General features: G+C 39.1%; 1 protein-coding gene and 1 long non-coding RNA gene across 6 annotated transcripts in view; one reads left to right on the forward strand and one right to left on the reverse strand.

Moving 5' to 3' along the window:
* Positions 1-274: 274 nt before the first annotated feature.
* Positions 275-24,371, forward strand: part of TAF1B (TATA-box binding protein associated factor, RNA polymerase I subunit B) — a 66,487-nt gene continuing 42,390 nt past the window's right edge. For 2 of the 3 annotated variants that reach the window (XM_049095536.1, XM_025454686.3), the window contains exons 1-7: positions 275-432; positions 2,048-2,146; positions 5,017-5,104; positions 7,421-7,518; positions 9,352-9,447; positions 14,808-14,961; positions 21,023-21,179. In XM_049095536.1, coding sequence (XP_048951493.1) covers positions 415-432; positions 2,048-2,146; positions 5,017-5,104; positions 7,421-7,518; positions 9,352-9,447; positions 14,808-14,961; positions 21,023-21,179 — 710 coding nt within the window. In that variant the 5' untranslated portion in view covers positions 275-414. Of the gene's footprint in view, positions 433-2,047; positions 2,147-5,016; positions 5,105-7,420; positions 7,519-9,351; positions 9,448-14,807; positions 14,962-21,022; positions 21,180-24,371 lie in introns of those variants that run through there. The other variant, XM_049095537.1, reaches the window with a different exon arrangement.
* Positions 18,667-21,024, reverse strand: LOC112664854 (uncharacterized). 3 transcript variants are annotated; one of them, XR_004806119.2, is made up of 4 exons: positions 20,813-21,024; positions 20,377-20,481; positions 19,420-19,513; positions 18,667-18,842 (listed from the first exon to the last, which is right to left on the reverse strand). It is a non-coding gene; the product is annotated as an uncharacterized LOC112664854 (long non-coding RNA). The 3 variants fall into 3 exon arrangements; XR_007402934.1 differs by having other exon boundaries at positions 19,417-19,513; XR_004806118.2 differs by lacking the exon at positions 18,667-18,842 and having other exon boundaries at positions 18,874-19,513.

Below are 24,371 nucleotides of genomic sequence, written 5' to 3' on the forward strand. Positions count from 1 at the left end.
GAAACCGAGGCCCAGGGCGCCCACACGGGGCCTGCACGGGGCCCAGCTCCGCGAGCGCGCGCCTCCCTCCCGGAGCCCACGCCGCTCCCGCGCCTGTGAAAGCCCGACGGGGCGGCGGCGTCCACGCCGGGACCCGGCGGGCTCAGCGGGAGGCGCGCGCGGCCTCCTTCCGACGTGGGCTGCAGGGCGGTCGCCGGGGCGGAGGAGAGCAGGCTGGGCTGGGGCTGCAGGGCGCGCGGGGCTTGCTCCCCGCAGCGCGCGGAGACGAACCCGCAGCCCCAGGCGCCCGGAACCCCAAGCCGCGGTCTGGGTTTCCGCCCGGCGGGCCCCTTCCGGCGCTCCCGGAAGCTGCGCTCGCTGCCCGGGTAACGGGCCCGGCCGGGGGGCGGCGGCGGCGGCGGCACCACCACCGCTATGGACCTGGAGGAGGCGGTGAGCACGGGCCGGAGCGGGGCAGGCGGAAGGCTGCGGGGCGGGGAAAGCGCTGGCGCAGCCGGGGCGGGGCGGGGGGGGCGCGCGCTTCGGGGACAGAGGCCGGCGTTTCGGGCCCGGTGAGCGTGGGGGTGAGGGAGGGCGGGGCGTCCACGTGGGTGTGTTTCTGGAGGAGGACGGAGTTGTGGGTTTTATGGGGTGGCCACCCACGGGCCCATCCCCTCTGGACCGGGCCACCCGCAAGTTTCCTTGGACGGCGGGGTGGGCGTGGGAGAGCCGGGTCCGACGGGCTGGCTCCTGAGTCCCCCCCCCCGCCAGCCACCCCGCAACTGTCCCTCGGCATCCCCGCCACCGTCCGGTGATTCCAAACTCTCCAGGGTAATTTATCCAGGTGATCAGGACGCGGGCACCGCACACTTCACCGGCCTGTTGAAATAAATTCGGGTTCGGTTTTTTTTTTTTAAGATTTTATTTATTGATTGTTGTTGAAATAAATTCGGGTTCATTTTTTTTAAAGATTTCATTCATTCATTCATTCATTCAAGACTCACAGAGAGAGAGAGGCAGAGACACAGGCAGAGGGAGCAGCAGGCTCCCTGCAGGGAGGGGCCTGATGCGAGACTGGATCCCAGGACCCCCCGGGGTCACGCCCTGAGCCACCCACCCAGGTGCCCCTCCGCATTCCTTTTTGTTGTTGTTGACACACTGCGCCAACCACTGCTCTCTTGTGCTGCGGTAAAGGAGTATTCGGCAATTAGATCAAAGAGAAGGTCAAAGACCCATCCTTTTAGGGTCTGCCTGTGTAGGTACAGAAGCGTTAGGGTGATAGAAGGCCTTACTTGTTATAGATGCTCAATAAATGTTTGTTGGATGATGGAGGCTAACGTCCGTACCTGCTGGGTTAATGAAATTAGTGACTGTATCTCACCATTAGCCCGTGTTTGCTGTGAGTAGAGATCACGTCTGTTTTGCTCACCGCTGAATCCCCGGCCCCTAGTTAAATGCCTCGTGCGTACACAGGTGATGCTCCTTATATTGCTGGATGAATAAATCGAAACTCGGAACAACCCCAATAAAAATCTGGTTCTTTTGCTGTATGTGTTTCTAGTATCATTGAGAAAGTTCCAAATGGTTTGCAGTTTTTATTTTTAAGGTTTTGTCTTTACTTAAATCTTGTCCTCTTTTTTTTTCTCACAGCACTTTGCAGTTTTAGTAACTCATCCTTTTTTCCCATTTTACCCCTACCACCTTTTCTTCCTCTTTTTCCCCCTTCACACACTGTGTTTTAGAAACTTTTTAAATCATTTAATTCCACTTCAAACTATTCAAAAGACTGAACTATTCTCTTTGTTTATAGTTAATCTCTCGGATACATTTTTCTTTCTTTCTCTTTGTTTATAGTTAATCTCTTGGATACATTTTTCTTTCTTCACTCCCTCCCTCCTTCCCTTCCCTTCCTCCCTCCCTCCCTCCCTTCTTTCCTTCCTTCCTTCCTTCCTTTTTTTCTTTTAATCTGTAGGTTAAAATTCCAGGGAACCCTTTAAGTAGAACTGCAGGGTTTAGGTGCAGTGTGTTGAATATGGCTTGATAGTAACAGCTTTTCTATATTCTATAGAAAGAGTTCAAGGAAAGATGTACTCAGTGTGCTGCTGTCTCCTGGGGTCTTACTGATGAAGGCAAATATTATTGCACTTCTTGCCACAACGTTACAGAAGTAAGTAATATAGATCATTTATGAGTCTGCTAATGTTTTAAAAATTGCTATTTTAGCCTGATATGTAGCCTAGTTCCCAAATAATCATTGTCACTCATGTACTGCCCAAATTCCAAGAACGTAAGTAGTCTTCAAGTGTTTACACGTGAGTTAAGGAATTAGATTTAGGATGGGTTTTTGAAAAGATGTTGGGCTGCATTTATAAATAATTTCATGATTCAGACTGTGTAATATAAGGGAAAATAATTAAAATTGTACTTATAAGGTGATGCATTTCTCTTTATTTGTTAATACCTATATAAGTTTTTATGTGTTGTGGTAGCTTAGAGGTTTGGAAGATGGAATGTTGTAAAGATTGAAGACGGGAATATTGGAAATATGCTTCATTATCATTTTATCTTTGTACAGTACTTTAGAAATTACAAAGTCTTATTCATTATTTCATTTCCTCCTCATAAACACCTGTGAGATATAGTACCATGCCAATCCATGGATGGGGCAAGTAAGGCTCAGGAGTTGAATGAGATTGCCAAAGTCACACAAGTATAAAGTGTTGAGCCAGGACGTGAACCTGAGTCTTGTGACTACAGTGCTCATTTTACCCCATCACACCTGCCTCTTACACTAGAGATTGTCATACTGTCTGATATAACCTTGGTAAATGAGGCCCCCTTCACACTGGGAGTGAGTGTTAGGTCCTGTTCTAATCACCACACATTCAGGGCAATATAACCAAAATAATCAAGGGTGTGGACAGTCAGCTATTGGACAGGTAAACATGCCAGGGCTCCACTTTGGAAAAAGATTTGCTCAAAGTCTCCAAAGCCAGGAAAGAACAAATATTACATTTACCACATAGACTTAAGAAAGGCAAATTTGAGACAGATAAAAGTAACTGTGTAGACTTCTGCTTTTGGCCAAGATGGAGTAGCAGGGACTAGATTTATTTTCCTACTTTAAACAACTGAAAACTTGGGCATAATATATAAAAAAACTAAAAAAAAAAAAAAAAAAAAAAAATTTCCTTTGGGGAAAGTGCCTAATATACTTTGTTTCTTATACAGAGCTTTTCTTGAAACAATCATTGTTCTTCAGTAGGCAGCTGAAGTTGTTGTGCCTGCTTCATTTAAGTTACACAGAATATTAAAAAGATGCTAGCACAGTGAAATTTTGTGGATGGTGGATATTTCATTGATTATGGTGATGGTTTTGTAAAGATGTATAGATATGTATGTATTTGTATAGATACATGAATATGCATACATATACACATTAACTCATATACTTTATTTATTTTAAAGATTTTATTTATTTATTTAAGAGAGAACATGGCTGGTGGGGGGGGGGGGGTTGTGGAGAGGCAGAGGGAGAAATACTCTGCTGGTCAGGCAGCCCGATGTGGGACTCAATCCCAGGACCCTGGCACCATGACCTGTGCCGAAGGCAGATAGTTAACCGACTGAGCCACTCAGGTGCCCTTGCACTTTATTTAGTTTTTAGATTTATTTATTTTCAAGAGAGAGGGAAAGAGTGTGTGGAACACTAGTGGGGGAGGGACAGAGGGAGATTCTCAAGCAGACTCCTTACTCAGCATATTGGGGCCTGATCCCATGACCCTGAGGTCATGACTTGAGCCAAAACCAAGAGTCAGACGCTCAAGTGACTGAACCACCTAGGGGCCCCAATGCATACACTTTAAATATATGCAGTTTGATCCTCTTTGCTTTGATGCATGTAAGGCACTAGCAGTTTTACCCACGGTTGTTTTTGTAGCAGCAATGCAAATGTAAAGGTAGTGAAGGAAGATTGTGTCTAATTGGACTGTTTGCCATTAGTAGATGAAGTCAGTGTGCTATTTTTGTAGAAATTAAACTACATTAACTAATTGCCTCTTTTATTTCTGTCTTTGATAATGTTCCTATTTGATTCTAAATGATAAAATCTACTGCAGTCATTTTAACTTGAAAGATCTTAATACTACTGGACTACCGAGTTCTACATTTGAAAGAGAACCTGTATAGAGTAACTTGTCAAGAAAGAAGCATTCTTTTCTTTTTTGTGAAATTAACTTATTTATTTTAGAGAGAGGGAGAGAGTACAAGCAGGGGGAGGGGGCAGAGGGAGAGAATCTCCACTCCAGCAGACTCCTGGCTGAGCACAGCGCCCGATGTGGAGCTTGATCTCATGACCCCGAGATTGTTTGTTTCCTTGCTATTGAGTTTAATAAGTTCTTTATAGATCTTGGATACTAGCCCAAGACTTAATTCTTTTATATTTTGGTTATGAGAGAGGCAGAATCTTAGGCAGCAGCCCTTGAGAGCACTTGGAGTTGAAGACTATGGGATGAGTTATAGTCCCTATTCAGTCATTCTAAAATTGTGTAGGTTTGGTTAAAAATAAAAAGTAGTACTTTTATAATTTCAGAAATGAAAACTATATTATTCAAATACATAGAAAAGCAGGATAAAATGAATCTGTATGTAACATAGGCATTGCTGGTTACAAAAAATACAGTTCTCTTAATTCCAGAGTGTGGTTGGATGGTGGAAAAATGGAAAAAATTTGATTTTAACTTCAGGTTTTATTTTAAAGTGATTTAAAATAAAAGAGTGAGTAAAAAAAAAAGAGTGAGTGAGTAAATAAATAAATAAATAAGTATTCATTTATCAGACTTTTATTTAGTGTTTACTGTGTTCCAGGTACTGTTTTGAGTAGTGAAAAATTTTGAATGAAAAAGCAAAGTAAAGGTTAACCAGAATGTTACTGTCCTTGGTCCTGCAGTTTGGTTCATTATGCTTCCAAGAGCGTGCTTGGAAATTTATTTAGGGAGATGTAAAACTACTTTTTAATGGTTTGTTTGTTTCCTGCAGCGATCTAAGGAAGTTATAAACACTGGGGATATTCCTAATACTAAAATACAAGCCATCAACCGGGGACTTAAAAGAAAAAGAAAATTTGGTAAGCCCTTTCTTTATACGTGCTTAGGGATATGCAATGGAATTTTATTTTATTTTTAAAAAATATTTATTTATTCATGAGACAAACACACACACACACACACACACACACACACACACACACACACAGAGGCAGAGACATAGGCAGAGGGAGGAGCAGGCTCCATGCAGGAAGCTTGGTGTGGGACTCGATCCTGGGACTCCGGGATCATGCCCTGAGCCAAAGGCAGATGCTCAACAGCTGAGCCACCCAGGTGTCCCGTAGAATTTTAAATAGATTGTCAAGAAGTTGCCAAATTTGTAAACAGGTCATCCAAAGTGGAATTAAAATGAGTAATTGTTGATGGTAAAATTGGAAGTAAATGTCTTTAAGCATATCCTGTTTTTATCCTGATTATGGTTGTGAGTTGCTTTTCCAGTGGAGCAACTATTATGCAAAAAATGATAATGGAGTGTATTCCTTCTTATCTGTTGACATATGTTTCTCTGTTCTGTGTCATCTATTAAGAATATGATTTTCTGTGCTTCTAAGAGAGATGCTTTCTAAAATGATTTGAGTATGGAATTGTCAAGTTAGACAAGTTCAACATGATGTTCAACTTATAGAAATCCACTTCTCACATTGAATTTTGAATACACTCTATTAAAATAGGAAAATTATTTTCCTTAAAATAATCTCAACATGGGTGTGCTTTTTAAAGGTAATCGACTTCATTAATCCAGTGAGTACATAGAATGACCATTATAGAGAAGAATCTGAGGTAAAGTCTAACTGATGCTTTTTGTTTCTGTAACTATCTAGGGCCAGATTCTCCAGTATGGAACCAGGCTAATGAGGGTGGTGGATTCTTGTAGAGGAGGTAGCTTTCAGTTTGCACACACATGAAACCTAGATATATAAGTGTTAGTGAAATATCTATGTGAAATACACTGGTATTCTTAATAGAATAGCAGAGAGAATGCCTGAATGTTTATTATTTCTGTTTAACCTTTTAATAGTGACTATTTTTATTAGGCTGGTTAATTTTTAATTAAATTTTATTAGAGTATAACTTGATTAATTTGGATTTGACTTAATTAAAATGTATAGTTTCAACTTTAATTGCTGCAGGAAATTTAGATGCTTCAAATTAGCTATCAACTGGCTTAGATTCAACTTACTTGACCCTGCATAGTTTCTTATCTTTAAAATGAGGATGGTAATACGATTTGTTATGTAAAACAAAAACTCAGAATTTATAATACAACTTTACCAGTTTGTAAGAGTAGTGTTCTGGAAGAAGAGTGCACAGGTATACAGTTTGAGAAGTTTAAACTTCCTCACATTCAGAATGCATCAAAATTAGAGGTTTCCTCTTTCACTCATATACAACCCAAGAAATTGAGGTAGTCACAGGGTAGGGAAGAAGAGTCCTATGACATTCTGCAGTGGAGAGGGGATCTTGGAGTCCTAGTAATAGACTTCATAAGCTACGTGCTAAAGGTGTCGATAGTATGTTTTTCAAAGAGTTGTAACATTTATCCAGCAGGGAGGGGTACTACATTAGGGTCTTAACAGATTTTAATATTTTTCTTTAACTTGTAGTTCTCTTTAAACATGTAGCTCTGTCTGGTGGTGGCATATTTCTTCACAATCTCATATGGTTTTATTGCAGATTAAAGAAAATAACTTATTTAAAATACCTAGTACATACTTGATGCCTAGGCAGGTCCCAGTAAGTATTAGTTTCCTGCTCCCAATATCTCCCTCTATACTGGAACTGTTTCCAGAAAAGCAGAGTGCCATCAAATAGTTTATTTTGTCTGAATGTTCTTATTGCCCTTTCTTGTACTCTTGGACCATCACATCTTGGTTTTTGTTCATTCATTATCCAAATACTCATTGTTTCCTTTCTTTGTGAGTTGGAACAGAGGAGGAGAGAAGCAAAGGCTGAGTGTTGAGCATGCTTTCCTTCAGGATTCTGCTGGGTATTATCCAGTACGATATACTTCATCGTTGAGTACACACTTTTAAAGCTTATTTAATTTTTTAACATGGTGACTATTCATTTTTCTACCTTGTAATTACATTAATATTTTAGAAAAATTGTAGATAATTTAAAATATTTAAAATCTGAAAAATTCTAAAAATGGAGTTTAGCTTCAGCATTTGTGTACATATTTGCTGGATTGGAGCCAAGAGAGTGTAAGGATGGAAACCCTCTTCAGGAATACAAAACAATCCTAGCTGTAATGTGTAAAGCACTGGTTGTAACTATGTAGTAGCATATTAATAAATAGGAGTACAAATGTCTGAAACATGTTATTTGTTATTTAGAGAAAGGCTGGGATTGGTATGTGTGTGAAGGTTTTCAGCAGATACTTTATCAACAAGCAGAAGCCTTAAAGACCCTTGGAGTAGGCCCAGAATTAAAGGTAAGTCCATTTGTGCCTAGGTATTAGCTTTATGTTTTGTTTGAAGAACAGTAAGATTTAGAATGAAACTAAGGAGAAAAGTATGGTTATCAGTAATGACGCTAGGGCTACTGGAAAAATCTTTTCCTTTTTTTGTGTTTTGGCTTTAATTCTTTTTTAAGATCACTGATTCCCAAAGTGTGTTCTACAGGATATAAATAAGCAATACAACCAAAAGAAAATAAAAAACGTTTTACTCTTTAGAAATTTAGGAAACAATGGGTTAAATAAAGTAAAACAAATAACTTCGCAGCCTTTTTGGTGTCTTTTGTGTGTTAATGTGCTTGTTTGATTGCTCAGGGTATAGTGTGCAGTATTCACAGTTTGAGAACAAAATCCTGTAGTGTGTGTATATAATGTAGCATCTATTAGGACTTGAGTTCTAGAATGTACTTCGGGGAGTGATACATTAAACCACTGGTTCTCAACCTTGAATGTGTATCAGAATCACCTGGAAGGCTGGTTAAACCACAGATTACTGAACCTCATTCTAGAGTTTCTGATTCAATAGGTCTGGAGTAGGGCCCAAGAATTTGCATTTCTAACAAGTTCCCAGCTGACACTGATGCTGCTGGTCCAGAGTACACATTTGGACTTTGCTGCCCCTCTAGAGTAGCACAGTATCTCTGCTATTGTGTGAATTTCATGTTTTTTCATCCGGTTGAAACCATTTCAGGAATTCTTTAAAAAGCTAGTTATTTAGCAGCAAGTGGTCATCATACACTTGCTTCATGCCCATTATTGGAAACCAGGCTCTAAGAGATCCAGCCTAGTTGGAGAGAGGGGTTTTTTTAATGTATACCTGGAATGAGTAAACATGAAATGATAGAACAATGTGCTCATAAGTGACATTAAGGGGAAAGAGAAGGCAGAAAGATCAATTGGCACTGAAGTGACCAAGGAAAGATTTGTAAAGGAGCCTTTGCTGTTCAAATCAGTGTTTGGGGCAAGATCAATGCATGGCCTAAAAGGACTCTGGGCCTACCCTGAGAAGTATTATAGGAATTAAAAATACAAAACATGAGACCAGATGGCACCCATGGTGGTAGTCTGGGGGTTTGTGAATCTGGTTTGTTTCAAGTCATCCTATATTATAAATGCTTTTTAATTTATAATTTCGTATGGTTATACCAAATAATTACAGTAGGTTTACTCCTGTATAGTTTTCTACATACTTCATCAGGGTTAATCCTGAAAATGGTTTGTCTAAAATTAGCCAATGAATATAACTGTTTAGACCTGACCATTCCAATAGCACAGGAATGGCATTACGCTAAGAACACAGGCTCAGGAATCAAAACTGGCTTCAAATCTTATTCATGGATTTTCTACTTATTGGCTGGGTCATTGTGGCCAATTTACTCAGTTTCTTTGGTGGTAAAAAGGAGATAGTAGCTCTCTTGCAGTATTGTATTAGAACTAATGGATGCCTCTTACCTAGGAGGTGATGAATAAATAGAAAAGTTGTTTTGTTATCTTATTTTACTTCCACTTGGACCTAGTAGCAGCTTTGCCTCTAACTAGATGTGTAGTTACAGATAAGTTACTTTCTTTCTCTCATTTTCAATATACTAAATGTGCAAAAGGAAGGGAAGAATGAAGAATTTATTCACTAAGAATTTATTCACTATTTCGCATATACCTGATTTTGTAATGATAATTCTTTTTCAGAAAAGTAGGTAAGAAAGCTAAGAATACATTTAGATAGAGGGCAATATATAAAATACAGGTGGTATAGATTTATCAGTGTATTTGTCATAACCTGAATCACCACTCTTGTCCCTTCTACCTTAGAATGAAGTTTTACATAATTTTTGGAAGCGCTACCTTCAGAAGAGCAAGCAGGCGTATTGTAAAAACCCAGTTTATACCAGTAAAAGAAAAGCTACGGTAAGTCACAAGTCTGAGAAGCAGGATGAAAAGATATTCCTAGTGTGAGATAGAGATGAAGACAAGTTCATCTTCATCTGGATTTATGATGCTTGTCAGAATTATCAATGAAGAGGTTTCTCTCATAGTCTAGAAGGACAGGGTTATTGATCTAGACATTGGAACTAATTTTGACTTTTTTTTTTTTTTTTTCTAATTTTGACTTCTAATTCGACTAGTTGAAACAAAGAAATTTGTAGTTAACTTCTAAGTAGAAACTTAAGGAATTTCTATTGTAGTATTAAAATGTTTTGTTTTTGCATGTTTTTCCTTTTGCTTGGAATATCCACTACCTCATATTTCATGATTCAGCTTGTTCTCTCTACTCAGCGGTCTTTATGTGAAGAAAAATAAGTCTGGCTGGTTCATCACCCCCTCCCACATCCTCCAAAGCATTTATATTTTTAGTTTGCTTTTAACTACTTTATGAGTATATCATAGGAAGTTTTATTTGGGGGTAGGAGAGGATTCCACTGGTGAAAAAGGCAAGTTTGATAAACTAATATGATCTTGGGGTGCCTAGCCGGCTCAGTTGGTTAAGCATCTGCCTTCAGCTCACATCATGATCCTGGGGGACTGGGATTGAGCCCCATGTCAGGCTCCCTGCCCAGTGGGGAATCTGCTTGTCCTTCTCCCTCCGCCCCTCCTCCCCCTCTTGCACTCACACTCTCTTTCTCTCAAATAAGTAAATAAAATCTTTATTAAAAATTCTGATCTTTAGAATTACATAGTTAAGGTATTGGTTGGTTATATTTTTATACTGGGGGTTTGCCTAGCACATAGAAAATTTGAATCAGAACCTGGAATTCTCTTTGACATTTTAACATTTTTAGGTTAAGATATTTAAAAAGATTTTGTTAACTCGAATAAACATCTGTCTAAGGTAATATTAGTATCACTAAAATCTTCTCTTTTTTTTAAAGATTTTACTATGCTAGAGAGACTACACAAGAGAGCGCAAACATGAGCAGATGTAGGGACCTGGGGAGGAGGGCAGAGGGAGAGGAGAAGCAGACTCCTCGCTGAGCTCTGAGCCTGATGCAGAACTCGATCCCATGACCTGAGTCAAAGGCAGATGCCTAACTGAGCCACCCCCACACTAAAATCTTCTTGAGGAATAAATAAGCACTAAGCAAAATTTTAACCTGATAAACAAATTGTTAATATAATTTTTATCGAAGAGTATAGCTACTTTGAATATATTCTCTTTTGAAAGGATAAAGGAGCACGTACTTTAAGTTAGAAGCTTAGTCTTCAGTATGGTACTGGCACTAAAATGGACACAGATCAATGGAACAGAATAGAGAACCCAGAAATGGACTCTCAGTTCTATGGTCAACTAATCTTTGACAAAGCAGGAAAGAATATCCAATGGAAAAAAGTCTCTTCAACAAATGATATTGGGAAAATTGGACAGTCACATGCAGAAGAATGAAACTGGACCATTTTCTTACACCATACATAAAAGACTCAAGATGGATGAAAGGGCTAAATGAGAGACAGGACTCCATCAAAATCCTAGAGGAGAACACAGGCAGCAGCCTCTGTGATCTCAGCTGCAGCAACTTCTTGCTAGATACCTCTCTAAAGGCAAGGGAAACAAAGGCAAAAATGAATTATTCGGACTTTATCAATATAAAAAGCTTTTGCACAGCAAAGGAAACAGTCGACAAAACTAAAGGACAACTGACAGAATGGGAGAAGATATTTGCAAATGTCTTTTCAGATTAAGGGCTGGTATCCAAAATCTTGAGAACTTAATCAAACTCAACACCCAGAGAACAAATAATCCAATCAAGAAATGGGCAAAAGATATGAACAAGATATTTCTTTAAAGAAGACATACGAATGGCCATAGGCACATGAAAAAATGCTCAACATCACTCATCATCAGGGAAATACAAATCAAAACCACAATGAGATACCACCTCACCCCAGTCAGAATGGCTAAAATTAATAAGCCAGGAAACAACAGTTGCTGGCAAGGATTCAGAGAAAGGGGAGCTCTTTTAGATTGTTGGTGGGAATGCAAGCTAGTACAGCCACTCTGGAAAGCAGTATGGAGGTTCCTCAAAAAGTTGAAAATAGAGCTATCCTATGACCTAACAGTTGCACTACTAGGGATTTACCCCAAAGATACAAATGTAGCAATCTGAAGGAGCACCTTCACCCCAATGTTTATAGAAACAGTGTCCACAATAGCCAAACTATGGAAAGAGTCTATATGTCCATCAACAGATGAATGGATAAAGAAGTTGTGGGGTGTGTGTGTGTATGTATGTGTATATATATATATATATATATATATATATATATATATATATATATATATATATAATGGAATATTACTCAGCCAGCAAAAAGGAGAAATCTTGCCATTTGCAATGACATGGATGGAACTAGAGGATATTATGCTAAGTGGAATAAGCCAATCAGAGAAAGACAATTATTATATGATCTCACTCATATGTGGAATTTAAGAAAAAGGATCACAGGGAATGAAGGAAAAAATAAAATAAGATGAAATAAATCAGAAGGAGACAAACCATGAGACTCTTAACTCTAGGAAACAAACTGAGTGTTGCTGGAGGAGAGGAGGGGAAGGATGGGGTAACTGGGAATGGGCATTAAGGAGGGCACTTGATATAATGAGCACTGAGTGTTACATGCAGCTGATGAATCACTAATATCAGTGCTATTTCATGGGGAGTGATCAGGGAAAGTCTCCTCTCCCTGATGAGGAATCTTAGGTGCGAATAAGCCATGAGGCTATCCAGGGGAAGAAATGCAGAATTTCAGGCCTCACCCAGACCTACTGAATCAGAGTCTGCATTTTAACACAGTTCCTAGGTGCTTCTTATGCACACTAAAGTTTGAGAAGCCCTCTTCCAGATAAGACATGGTGGTGGCTGGGGCCATGTAGTAGCAATGGAAACGATAAGCGCTAAGATTCTAGATAAACTTTGGATTGAGTCATCATTATTTCCTGATGGATTGGATGTAGGATGTGAGAGAAAATGAGGAGTTATCAAGGATGACTTAAATTTGGGACCCGACGCAACAGGTGGAGCAGGAAGATGTATAGTTTAGGTTTTGGACACATTAAGTTTGAGATAGCTGTTATACACCTAAGAGGAAATTGTAAGTACTCAGATTTACAACTCTTCAATTCAGGAAAGAGGACTGTTGGAGATCCAGATTTGGATGTTGTCAGTCTACATTATAATCCTCAAATCTTAAATGCCATTGTTCGGAAGATGTGCCCCAAGAAAGAAAATAATGCTGCAAATCAAACTGTGACATACCATTGGTTGTAAGATACACCCTGATGTCAGGGCTACTAAAATATGGGGAGAGGCAGTGTACTTTAGAGTTGAAAACAATGTAGTAAGTAGTATTTAAAACCACAATACCAGGTGACATTAACAAGGAGTGAAGACAGAAGGGGACCAAGGACTGAGTTCTGGGCCACTCTAGGGTAAAGATATCTGGGATAAAAGCAGAACCAGCAAAGAAGTCTGAGGAGCAACTGGTAAATTAGGAGGAAGCCTAGAGAGTGAGGAGGGGGTGTTCTGGAATTCAAGGAACAAAGTATTTCAAGAAGAGGGGAGTGATCAACCGAGAAATACAGCTTCCCAGTCAGGAAGGGAAAGGGCTAAAAATGGATGAGTGGAGCAGTGGGGCTGCAAGTTTGATTAGAATGAGGTATAAGATAGGCTGAGAAGGGAGAAATTGGAGATGGCGAGTCTGGATAACTCTTCCAAGGCATTTTTCTGCGAAGAAATACACAGAAATTATTTTGTAGCTGGAGTCAAGGACATTTTTTTAAGTGAGATAAATGATAGCATATTTGTGTACTTGATAGAAATGATATAGGAAAGAAGAAATTCTCAATAGAGAGAATAGAAATGAGGGATAATCTTTGAGTAGAAAGGGTGGCATTAGGTGCAGAGGGATAAACTGGCTATTTATTTATTATATATTTTAAAAGATTTTATTGATTTACTTATGAGAGGCAGAGACATAGGCAGGGCAGGCTGCCTGCGGGGAGCTTGATGCGGGACTCATGATCCCAAGACCCCAGGATCACATCTTGAGCCGAAGGCAGAAGCTCAACCACTGAGCCACCCAGGTGTTCCGAAACTGGCTTTTTAGATGGGAGCTTGGATAGTCAACCAGAAGAATCAGAGAGTAGAGTATGTGGTCAAATTCCTGGCAGATGGTTGGTTACATAAGCTTGTAGACATTTTCTTCTGTGATTGCTTCAGTTTTCTCATTGAGTCCATGCTTATTTGCCAGTCTTATGGCATACCTTGTCTTATATGCTTACCTGTAGAGAGAGGATCTTTTCCCTGATTTTTTTTTCCTTATTCTGTTGTGAGTTTCCTTAACATGAGTTTTACTTCCTGTTGATAAGATTGAGTCTTTTGGTCCATGTGGCTGATAACATGGCTTTTTGACTGTGATCAATTTCCCCAAAGTAATGTCAGCTAATGAGGCCTTTGGGTAGCCAGCCATCTGGCTTTCTTAGGGACACTCTGACCACCATTTCAACAGTATATGTGTAAAAAATTAAACAGTGCTATCAAATAGTATATCCTTGTCAATTAAGTGTTATAAATAGTAAAGTACCAGATGAGTTCAGGGAATCGAGAACTCATTGAAGAAGAGTTGGTTAGAAAGCATGATAGAGTAAATAAGAAATTGAAGAGAAAGAGAAGAAAAGATAACCCAGGTAGGAGAAATGGAATTAGCAAAGATCAAAGTGAAAATTCCCAGGTAAGCTCAGTGAAGAGAAGCCAGCATTGTGCAGGAGTCATTATTGATGTTTTTATTGGTGTAGCTAGTAGGGCTATAGGAGAGATGTTAGAGGAGAAGGAATCCTGATGTGTCTGCTGGCAGCCTGTTTCCTTGCTCACCTTTATCTGTAGCCTTTCGCCAGGAGCAGCCAGGGAGCACATTGCAGAGCTAAAGATCCTTTGGTTTTAGGAACTTGGTAAATGGTTGCAGTTTTCTAGAATAGTTTACTCTGTGGTGTTTCAGATGGGCAGGACTTGGTTAAGCTCATGGAAATTAACTGCATTTTAAATTCCTATGTAATAAGCGGGACACCTGGGTGGCTCAGTGATTGAGCGGCTGCCTTCAGCTCAGGGCATGATCTCGGAGTTCTGGGATCGAGTCCCACATCGGGCTCCCTTCATGGAGCCTGCTTCTCCCGCTCTGCGTATGTCTCTGCCCTTCTCTCTCTCTCATGAATAAATAAATAAAATCTTAAAAAAAATTCTTATGTAATAATTTTATGTATGTTATTTTACAAATAGGTATTAGAAGATAACCCAAGTCATTCAGACTGGGATAGTGAGCCTGACTTGCTGAGTGACTTTAGCTGCCCTTCTTTTGTTGAAAGTGGAACAGACTCTAAGCCTGATGGCCACACTCAGAAGCCTTTCCCCATCAGCAGAACATCACAATCAGGTAAAAATGAGAATCAGACTACCTAGAATTTTAAAGCTAGTAATATGTCCTAAAAATAATTTAGTCTAATCTTTTCATATTCCAAGGAAAGGAACTTGGCCTAGCAAGAAAGAATGATTTGCTAAATAATATGGCTAGGAGAAAGGTAAAATAAATGAAACCTTAGTGGAATTTTTAAAAAGGTACATTGTTTCCACACGAGTATTTTTGTATGATTTTTAAGGAGATTTAACAATATGTGGATCCAGAGAGAAAGAAGCTAGCTCAACAAAGATCACATATGTGTGGGCTCAGAATTTTCAAAGAAAAGTTGCAATAGAGAGATGGTAGATCTTAGCCATATGGTCAGATAGGTAAGAATCAAAGATGATATGCCCAATTTCTAAGCATAGGCTGCAGTAAAACTTATTATATCATATGTATGTGTGTGAATTTTACTTTCTGATTTAATTCCATAATTCTAAATAAAAAAGAAGTATGCTTAAGGTAACAGAGACCTTCTTAAAGGATATATTCGTGATTTTTATTGTTTCCAGATTACTTTTTTTTTTTTTTTCCAAGCAACATGGTAGAAAACAGACCTCAAAGAACAGACCAAGTTCTTATTATAGATTACTAGAATCTTGATGTGTGCTGACAGGGTTCTTTGGGAAATAGCTTCCAAACTGGTGTTAGGGATTGTGGGTAACTAGATTGTGCGGTTATATAAAATTTTCAACAAAACCTTTCTTGTATGGACTACTGCTTTGCAAGCCTCTTGCCCTCCAGAGTAAAAATTCCTTTTATCAGTATATCCGCATTACTTGCTGGATTGCACAGTGACACAGATATCAGATAAGTTACTTTCTGTGTCCAAAGAAGTAAAGAAGTTAGGATCATAGAGTAATTGAGCAGCAGTGAATCTCTGGTTTCTAGCTCCATGCTTTCAGACAAGCCTGAACTAAAACTGTCCCAGATGACTAGGACTCTCAAATCATCCAAGCCTTTTAGAGCACCATGGTTGTTTACCTATGTTAAGAGTTTTTGTTTGTGTGTTTGTTTTTTAGTAAATGATGATCCTTACAGCTTTGTTTTAGTTTTTACGTTTAAAGTAACTGCAAATATAACCCTTATTTTAAAACTATAAAATACAAATATTCACAAAGAAAAAATCTCCAGTGTACCATCTGAAAATAACCACTTTCCTGTGGTAGATCATTCCAGAAAATTTTTTATTCATGTGTTTATAGGGAGAGAGGGAAAGAGTTTTATTGTTTATTTTTACAAAAAATGTGAACTATTTCTTCATTCTTTACATTTTCTAATCAGAATTTTACATGGATATAATTCAAAAAGACTTTTACAAAGTCTGTTATGAAAATATTATTTTCATTGTTTCATGTTTAATATTATGTTTCATTGTTTCATTATTCCCCTAAATGTGCTTTTCCCGAGAGGGATTCATTTTCTGCTCTTCTGCAATTTCCATAGCTTCTAATACTATATCTTGATTTCTGCTTTGGGAAATTAGCTATTAAATTACCATTATTGAAGATGAAGTCTTGGCTCTTTCACACATTCCTCACCGCCCCTGTCCCCATGTAGTCATCAGCAGACAATTGTGCATTTCTCTTTCTCTATCTTCACAATATAATTATAATTTTTTACTAGTCCAGTATTTAGTGTGAGCCATATAGCTTATGATGACACTTTCTGTACATCTTTTTGTTTTCCCACATTTGGTAATTGCCTCATTATTTGTTTAGTTTTCTATTTGCTTGTTACTAATCTATAATTTATTACTAGTGTATTTCCACATGCCCTCCCATTTCTGAAAATCTCTCAATTTCTTAGATATTCTACCAATTTCATCTTCTGGAAGAAGTCTTTGTGGAACTTCTGACTTACTCTAATCTACAATGATATATCTCTAAACCTATGACCCAGCTATCTTTGGTATCTCTTCACCAACATCCTGAAGATTCTCTTACTCCTCTTTTGTTAAATTCCTTATTTCCTTGATCGTATTTCATCTTTCCTGGTTTGCTTTCTCATTTATGTGGCGCATCTTTTCTTTTTTTACTGAGGATATTGATAAAGCTATTGATTATGTTCCCCCGACTTGATTCTTTTGGCCATTGCTTTTTGAATTAGAGGGTTTCTTCAAATGTTTAGGATCCTAATATGACTAGTCTTCTTAAAAATGGAGACTAAAAAATTGAGTGAAAGCCTTGTACCCATGCTGAGTTTTGTCAGTTGTGCTGTGCATGATCTAGCTGGATTATTTTCTTAACAAGCTTCCAGCATTATCATCTTTAAATCTTTTCCCCCTGAGCTGATAGGATTTTCAAGAGAAATCTCTTTGAGTCATCTGTTTGGAGTGTGTAATCCTGGCTGTTCTAGGAACTGGGTGGGTAGAAGGCCTCAGGGGAGTGTAGAGGGTGGGGGTTTTCTCTGTACTCAATATGTACACTTTCACTTAATCTTCCTGTTTTTAATAATATACCCTATGCTTAATTGTGTATATGACTGACATGCCCTATTCCAGAGACCCTTTGTTTTACTGTCTCCAGAGGAGAAACTTCCAATTAGGAAGGGGCAGGCAGACATTTGCTACATAGAGTTGGGGTAGGAGTCTGAGTGTCTGACTGCTTCTCAATCAGACTTTTGGGCGATCTTTCTGGTGTTAGACCTATTTTCACCCAATTTCCAGGGTTTAACCAATTTGAGAGCTTTCTTTAGCAGTCCCCAGGGAAAAATTGTTATTTTATGGTTTTCCCTTCTTCTGGCTTTGAACCAGCTTTCTTGACACTGCTAAGGCAGTAATCACCTCCACGTAAGCTTTCTAGCTTTTAAATTTTTATTACTATTGTCTCCTTTTCTGTGTTGTTTGTTCTTGAGTTTATATATAATTGTAGGGAGACAGAGCAGAGGCTACTATGTGTTTTCAATCTGCCATCTTAACTGAAAGCCTCTACAAGTTGTTGTATATATATATATATCTATGTGTATACTTTAACATAATATTTTATTGAAATTTGTATTCTTATAATTCTTTTAAAACTATCCTCCTCAAACTTTAAATTCCCTTGGAATCAACTGGAATCCTTCTTAGACCACAGATAGATAGGCTCAATAATTTGCATCTCTGATAAGTTCTCAGGTCATGCTAATACACCTGGTCTAGGGACTATACTCTTGAGAACACCGACTTAAACATTGAGTGAATTGATATTAGTATTCCATTGCATAGAGTTATTTAATTAAATTTCTATTCACTTTGGTTGTTTTAAATTTGTTTCATATTATAAACAGTACTGCTACAACATGCCTTGACTTTGAATCTTTGCATGTTTTAAAAACCATTTCAGGGATCCCTGGGTGGCGCAGCGGTTTGGCGCCTGCCTTTGGCCCAGGGCGCGATCCTGGAGATCCGGGATCGAATCCCACATCAGGCTCCCGGTGCATGGAGCCTGCTTCTCCCTCTGCCTGTGTCTCTGCCTCTCTCTCTCTCACTGTGTGCCTATCATAAATAAATAAATAAAAATTAAAAAAAAAAAAAAAAAAAAAACCATTTCACTAGGGTGAAAATCTTGAACTGCTAGCCTGTTTGTCATCAAATATTTATTGGGTTCCTCCTTTGTGCTAGCCTGTTCTAGGCACTGGAGACATAGTGGTGGGCAAGGTTGTCTGCCTTCAAGGGACTTAGATTGTAGTGGGAGGTGCTAGACAGTAAATGCACACATTTATTCAAAAGTTCAATTATTGGGATGCCTGGGTGGCTCAGTGGTTGAGCATCTGCCTTTGGCTCAGGGGATGATCCTGGGGTCTCAGAGTCGAGTCCCACATTTGGCTTCCTGCATGGAGCCTGCTTCTCCTTCTGCCTAGGTCTCTGCCTCTCTCTGTGTCTCGAATGAATGAATGAATGAATAAATAAGTAAATCTTTAAAAAAAAAAAGGTTCAGTTAATGATAAATGCTATGAAGAAAGGATTTGTAGGATTTGGAAAAAGGGATTTTGAGAAATAATTTAGAGAGTTGTCCAAGAAAGCATGGGGTCTCTTACTTGGGGTCATTCTTAGTCCTGCTTGCTACTTACCCTACTTCTGGCTTTAAATACCAGCTGTATCCTGACAACTCAGAAATTTCTATCTCTAGGTTCTCTTCTGAACTACAGATTTTTTTTTAACTACAGATTTTTATATTCAGCTGCCTACTTACCATTTCGATTTGTATAGTTAATAGGACATTATACTTAACACGTGCAGTTCTGAATCTTGATTTCTTCCATCAACTCTGCTCTTTTACTATCTTCCTTGTCTCGTAAATAGCATTTCCATTCTCCCTATTGCTCAGGCCTAAACTCTCAGAATCACATTTTCTACTCCTCTTTTTCTCTCCTACTTCACATTCAATCCACCAGCAAATTCTTCTGACCCTGCCTTCAAAATATGTCCAGATTCCAACCACTTCTCACCACCTGCAGTGCTACCACTCCAGTCCAAGTGCTTGTCATCGCTGTCCTGGATGGTGGTGGTCTATATCCACTCTTGCCCTCCTATGGCTCCATTCTCCTAAAGCAGCCAGAGAGAGCTTTTTAAAAACACAAATGAGATCAGGTTGTTCCCCTTTTTTAAAACTCTCCAGAAACTCCTTATAATATCCAGAATAAAATCCAAAGTACAAAAGATGACCTCCTACAAAGCCCTGTGTAATATAGTTCTTTCTTTCTTGCTTTCTTTCTTTCTCTTTCTTTCATTTAGAGGAGAGGGAGAGAGGCAGAGGGAGAGAGAGAATCTTAAACAGGTTCCACGCCCAGCACAGAGCCTTATGCAGGGCTCAGTCTCACAACCCTGAGATCATGACCTGAACTGAAATCAAGAGTCAGATGCTAAAAAAAAAAAAAAAAAAAAAAAAAAAAGGAATCAGATGCTTACCCGACTGAGCCACCCAGGCGCCCTCTTACATCATTTCCTACTACTTTCCTTTCACCCAGGATGCTTTCACCACATTGGCTTTCTTGCTGTTCCCCCCCCCCCCCCCGCTCGTTTTTTTTTAAGAGATTTTATTTAGAGAAAATGCAAGTGGGGGAGGGGCAGGAGGAGAGGGAGAGAATCGTAAGCAGACTTTGTGCTGAGCTCGGAGCCCTATGTAGGCTGGACCCTACAACCCTGAGACCATGACCAGGGCCGAAACCAAGAGTCGGTCACTCAACCAACTGAGCCACCCACATGTCCCCTTGTTTCTTTAAGTTCATTCCTGCTAATGAACTTGGTGTTCTTCCTGAGATTCTCAAGACTTACTCTGAATTCATTTAGGTCTCTGCTCAGATTCCATCTTCTCCAAGGGCTTCACTGACCACCCATATAAAGTATCACCTATATCCTCTTCCCATCACTTCGTATGCCCCTATATTACTATTCTGTGTAGCACTTACCACTGTCTTTCAGTTGTAATTTTTTCCTGTTGAGTGACCATCTCTCATTACTAGAATGGAAGTTCCAAGGGACACAAGATGCTGTTCCCTGTCATTTCCCCAGACCTAGAACGGTGGTACAAAGAATGAGATGAGTGTTGAATGAATGAGGGAGGAAAAATAATGGTCCTATGGTTAAGGTGCCTGGAGGATGAGAGTGAGATGAGGTGCTGCCCTAGCTAGTGTTTTGGAGAGTATTTCAGAGCTTTAGAGGGACATGTGGCTTGGGGCCTGGATCAAGAGCAGTTACATACTTTTTGTTTTGCTTTAATTGTTTATTCTTTTATTTGAAGAATTGTTCCTATTCATTGTAAAAAATTCAAGCAGGTCACATCCCTCTTTAGAATCTCAGCTCATACCACCACTTATCCCACTCCCATAAAGAACCAGCAATTACCTTTTTGGTCAGTTTCCTCTAAGCTGTCATTGTTCTTTATTGCCAAATTGTTCTTTGTTAAAGATTGTATCAATTATAACTTGATTTTAAGATATTGAAAATGCCTCTTTGGATTTTTTTTTTCTTGTTGTTGTTGTTCTTCTTTTGTTGTTCAAACAGTTACTTTACTTTTTAAGTTAAAAAAACAAACAACTCCATTTATCCCCTAAGAAACAGCATCCATCTGTTCTGGATCTCTTGATGGAGTTACATATTCGCTACAAAAGGAGAAAGGAATCGTGAAGATGACGGTGCCAAGGACACTTGCTTTTTGCTATCTGTCATTACTGTGGCAAAGAGAGACAATTACTCTTTCAGATCTTTTGCGGTAAGCTTGACCTCTCGTATGATGATGTCTTTGCTGATTATCTGTGTGAACCAGGGGACAACCTTTGGATATCTTGAATTTTACAAGGAGGCTTAAATTGAGGAAGAGACAGGAAAGATTGGGTAGCTGAATTCTAGATCTAAAATATAATCCTCCTCTGGCTGGTAATTCATCTCCTTGGTTTCTTTATTTATATAGTGAAATAATGGTATTTACCTTACACAAGTAGTTGGAAAATTAATTATGCAATATGAGTAAAATGATCTATGAAAAGTGACACTTAAGTACCTGAGTGGTAGTATTAATTATTTTGCATTTCTAAGAAAGAGCTGAATATTGGCAAATGGTTGTTAGTAGCTCCATAGCAGCTTATGTTGGTATTGGTAAGAGCTAGAATATAGGTTGTCGGTGTTTGTAAGGTAAACTAAAAACAAAACTATTAGAAAAACCCGTTAGTGAATGGTCAATATTTACATTTTTTCAGGATAATTTATAGCGTTTTATAGTTAATGAGTAAATAGGGCATTGTGTATAAGACTTTCCCATTAAATAGAAGATGTGCCAAAATCATAGTATGTTCATGTTTCCCTTGTTTTATATGTATTCTAAATATTAACATTTGGGTTTAATCGATGTCTAGAGGGATTTTAAGAGCACAGATTTAGAACCAGACTCCTGGGTTTGAATCCTGACTATGCCATTTATATGTGACCTTAAGTAAATTATTTAATTTCTCTTTGACTCTGTGTCATCCTTGGTGAAATGGAGCTGATAATAACATCTACTTCACAGAGTTGTAACTACTTCCAGTAATACTACTGCATGAAAAGCACTCAGGACAGTGCCTAGCACATAATAAGAACTCAATGCTAGTTATTGTTTTGTTTTCATCATCATCATCATCATCATCATCATCATCATCAGTACTAGGCCTTTTGATTAAATAAAATGCCTCCAGTAAATGATGATAGTGCCTTTGAATTTGGCCACATCAACCAAATAACAAGGCTTTTCTCAGAGGTGATTGCCCTGCATACAGATAGTACATGATTCAGTGAATTTTACTATTAAGTTAAAAACCTCACCTTGTTCTATATGCCTTCATTGGGTGATCTCATCTTCTCCCAAGGCTTTAATTACCATCTATATGATGATGACGACGCCCAAATTTATATCTGCAGCCCGGACTTGTCTAGTGAGTGTCAGACCCATATATTCATACATACAACTGCCTGTTGGACACTATTAGGTGTCTTTATGGTATCACAAAATCAGTATGACAAAAAGAGGTTCATCTTTCATCATTTTTCTCCTCAACCCAACTCCTTCTCCAGTGTTTTCTTTCCTCATAAATATCACACACTCCATTTCTTCCTATCCAGAAACCTAAGATTCATCCCTGACTCTTCCCTCTCTCCACATCTATAGTCAGTCATATCCTGTCAATTATACTTCCAAAACAACGCTTGAAACAATTTTTCTCCCCATCCCCTCCATATCTTCTCCTGCATTACTTAGCAACCTCCCAAGTGGGCCCTGTGCTTCAGTCTTGTGCCATTCCTGTCCGTTTTCCTTTCCATAGCCCAGGGGTCTTAGAGAAACTGATCAAATCATGTCGCTAGAGCTGGGTAAAGGGGCTGTCCAACTACCCAGGGCAATCTATAAGGGAGTAACAAGATTCCTAGAGACCTGACAAGATGGAGAAAATAATATTCACCCATAATTATTCTTTTTTTTTTTAATTTTATTTTTATTTTATTTTTATTTTTTTTTACCCATAATTATTCTTAAAGAGAATATTAGATGTGGTTGGAAAGATGGGAGTAAGATCCTACACATTTGTCTGTCTCCCTCTCTGTTGCCCTTCCTCCCTCTTTCCTGCTCTCCCTTAAAGGAGAATTCTGAAGAGCCTTCATAGAGATTGGATCTAGTTAGCTGGAGGGCTTTTATTTTGCTCTGTTGGACATACAAATTTGGGAACCGAGCCTTAGTATTTGGAGCAACAGGAAAGGGGACTGTTACCACTGATCCTCTTTCTGTTTTTCTCAGAGAAAGAGCTCCCAAGTCATAGGTTCTGATTGTGATTCCCTGACTAGCAGCATCAGCATCACCTGGCAACTTATGAGGGATGAAAATTCTAACCAAATTTAACCCATTCTGATCTTCTGAATCAGAAAATCTGGGGGTAGGGCCTGGCAATCTCTGTTTTAATAAGCCAGCCAACCGATTCTTTTTTTTTTTTTTTCTTTTTTCTTTTTTTTCAGCTAGCGGATTCTTATGGATGCTGAAGTTTGAGAACCACTGCCAAACTTGGAAAAAAGTATTTAAAAAACATTGATGTGAGGGAAATACATTATTATCCTGGCCCCAGTACTTATTATATATCTTATACATCCAGCGTGTCTCTCTCCAGTTTAAATTCCTTTGCTGCATCCATAGTCCTTAGGATTAATTCATAACTCTTAAACTTTAATCAACCCTGTCTGGGGCGCCTAGGTGGCTCAATCAGTTGAGCATCTGATTCTTGATTTCGGCTCAGGGTTGTGGGATCAAGCCCCAAGTTAGGTTCTACATTCAGTGGGGAGTCTGCTTGGGATTCTCTCTCCCCCTCTCTGCCCTTCACCCTGCCCGTTCATTCTCTTTCTCTCTCTTTCAAATAAATACGTCTTTAAAAAAAAAATAAAGAACCCTACCTACTTAGTGGTAAAAACAATAATAAATAAAAATAGTCAATATGTATTCATTCCACAAATATTTATTGAACCACCTACTAGGTACAGGTATTGTTCTAGAGTCTAGATCCTTGAATCACAGTTGCAAACCATATAGAACAAATTCTTACTCTCATGAAGTTCAGGACTAGAGGAAACAGATGAGCATTTAAATGAATAAAAAATGATCAAACAGTGAAGTGTTAATGTAGAAGATTGAAATCAGATGATGGCTACTTTAGACTGGTCATTAGGGAAGGCCTCACTGAGAAGTACTTTGAATGGGAGTTGACCCAGCAGGTGAGTGAGTATCAGCAGTACTAGCACTCCAAGTGGTGGTGGCGGTGGCGGCGGCGGCGGCGGCAGTGGCAGTGGTGGCAGGGGGTGTGGTAGGCAGTTGCTAGCATCAAGTCCTAAAGTGAGATCCAGGTCTGTGATCAAGGAGCAGAGGAGGCTTGATAGGAATAAGAATTTGAAGAAG

The sequence above is a fragment of the Canis lupus genome, chromosome 17, assembly GCF_003254725.2.
Source record: "Canis lupus dingo isolate Sandy chromosome 17, ASM325472v2, whole genome shotgun sequence".
Taxonomy (NCBI): Eukaryota; Metazoa; Chordata; class Mammalia; order Carnivora; family Canidae; genus Canis; species Canis lupus.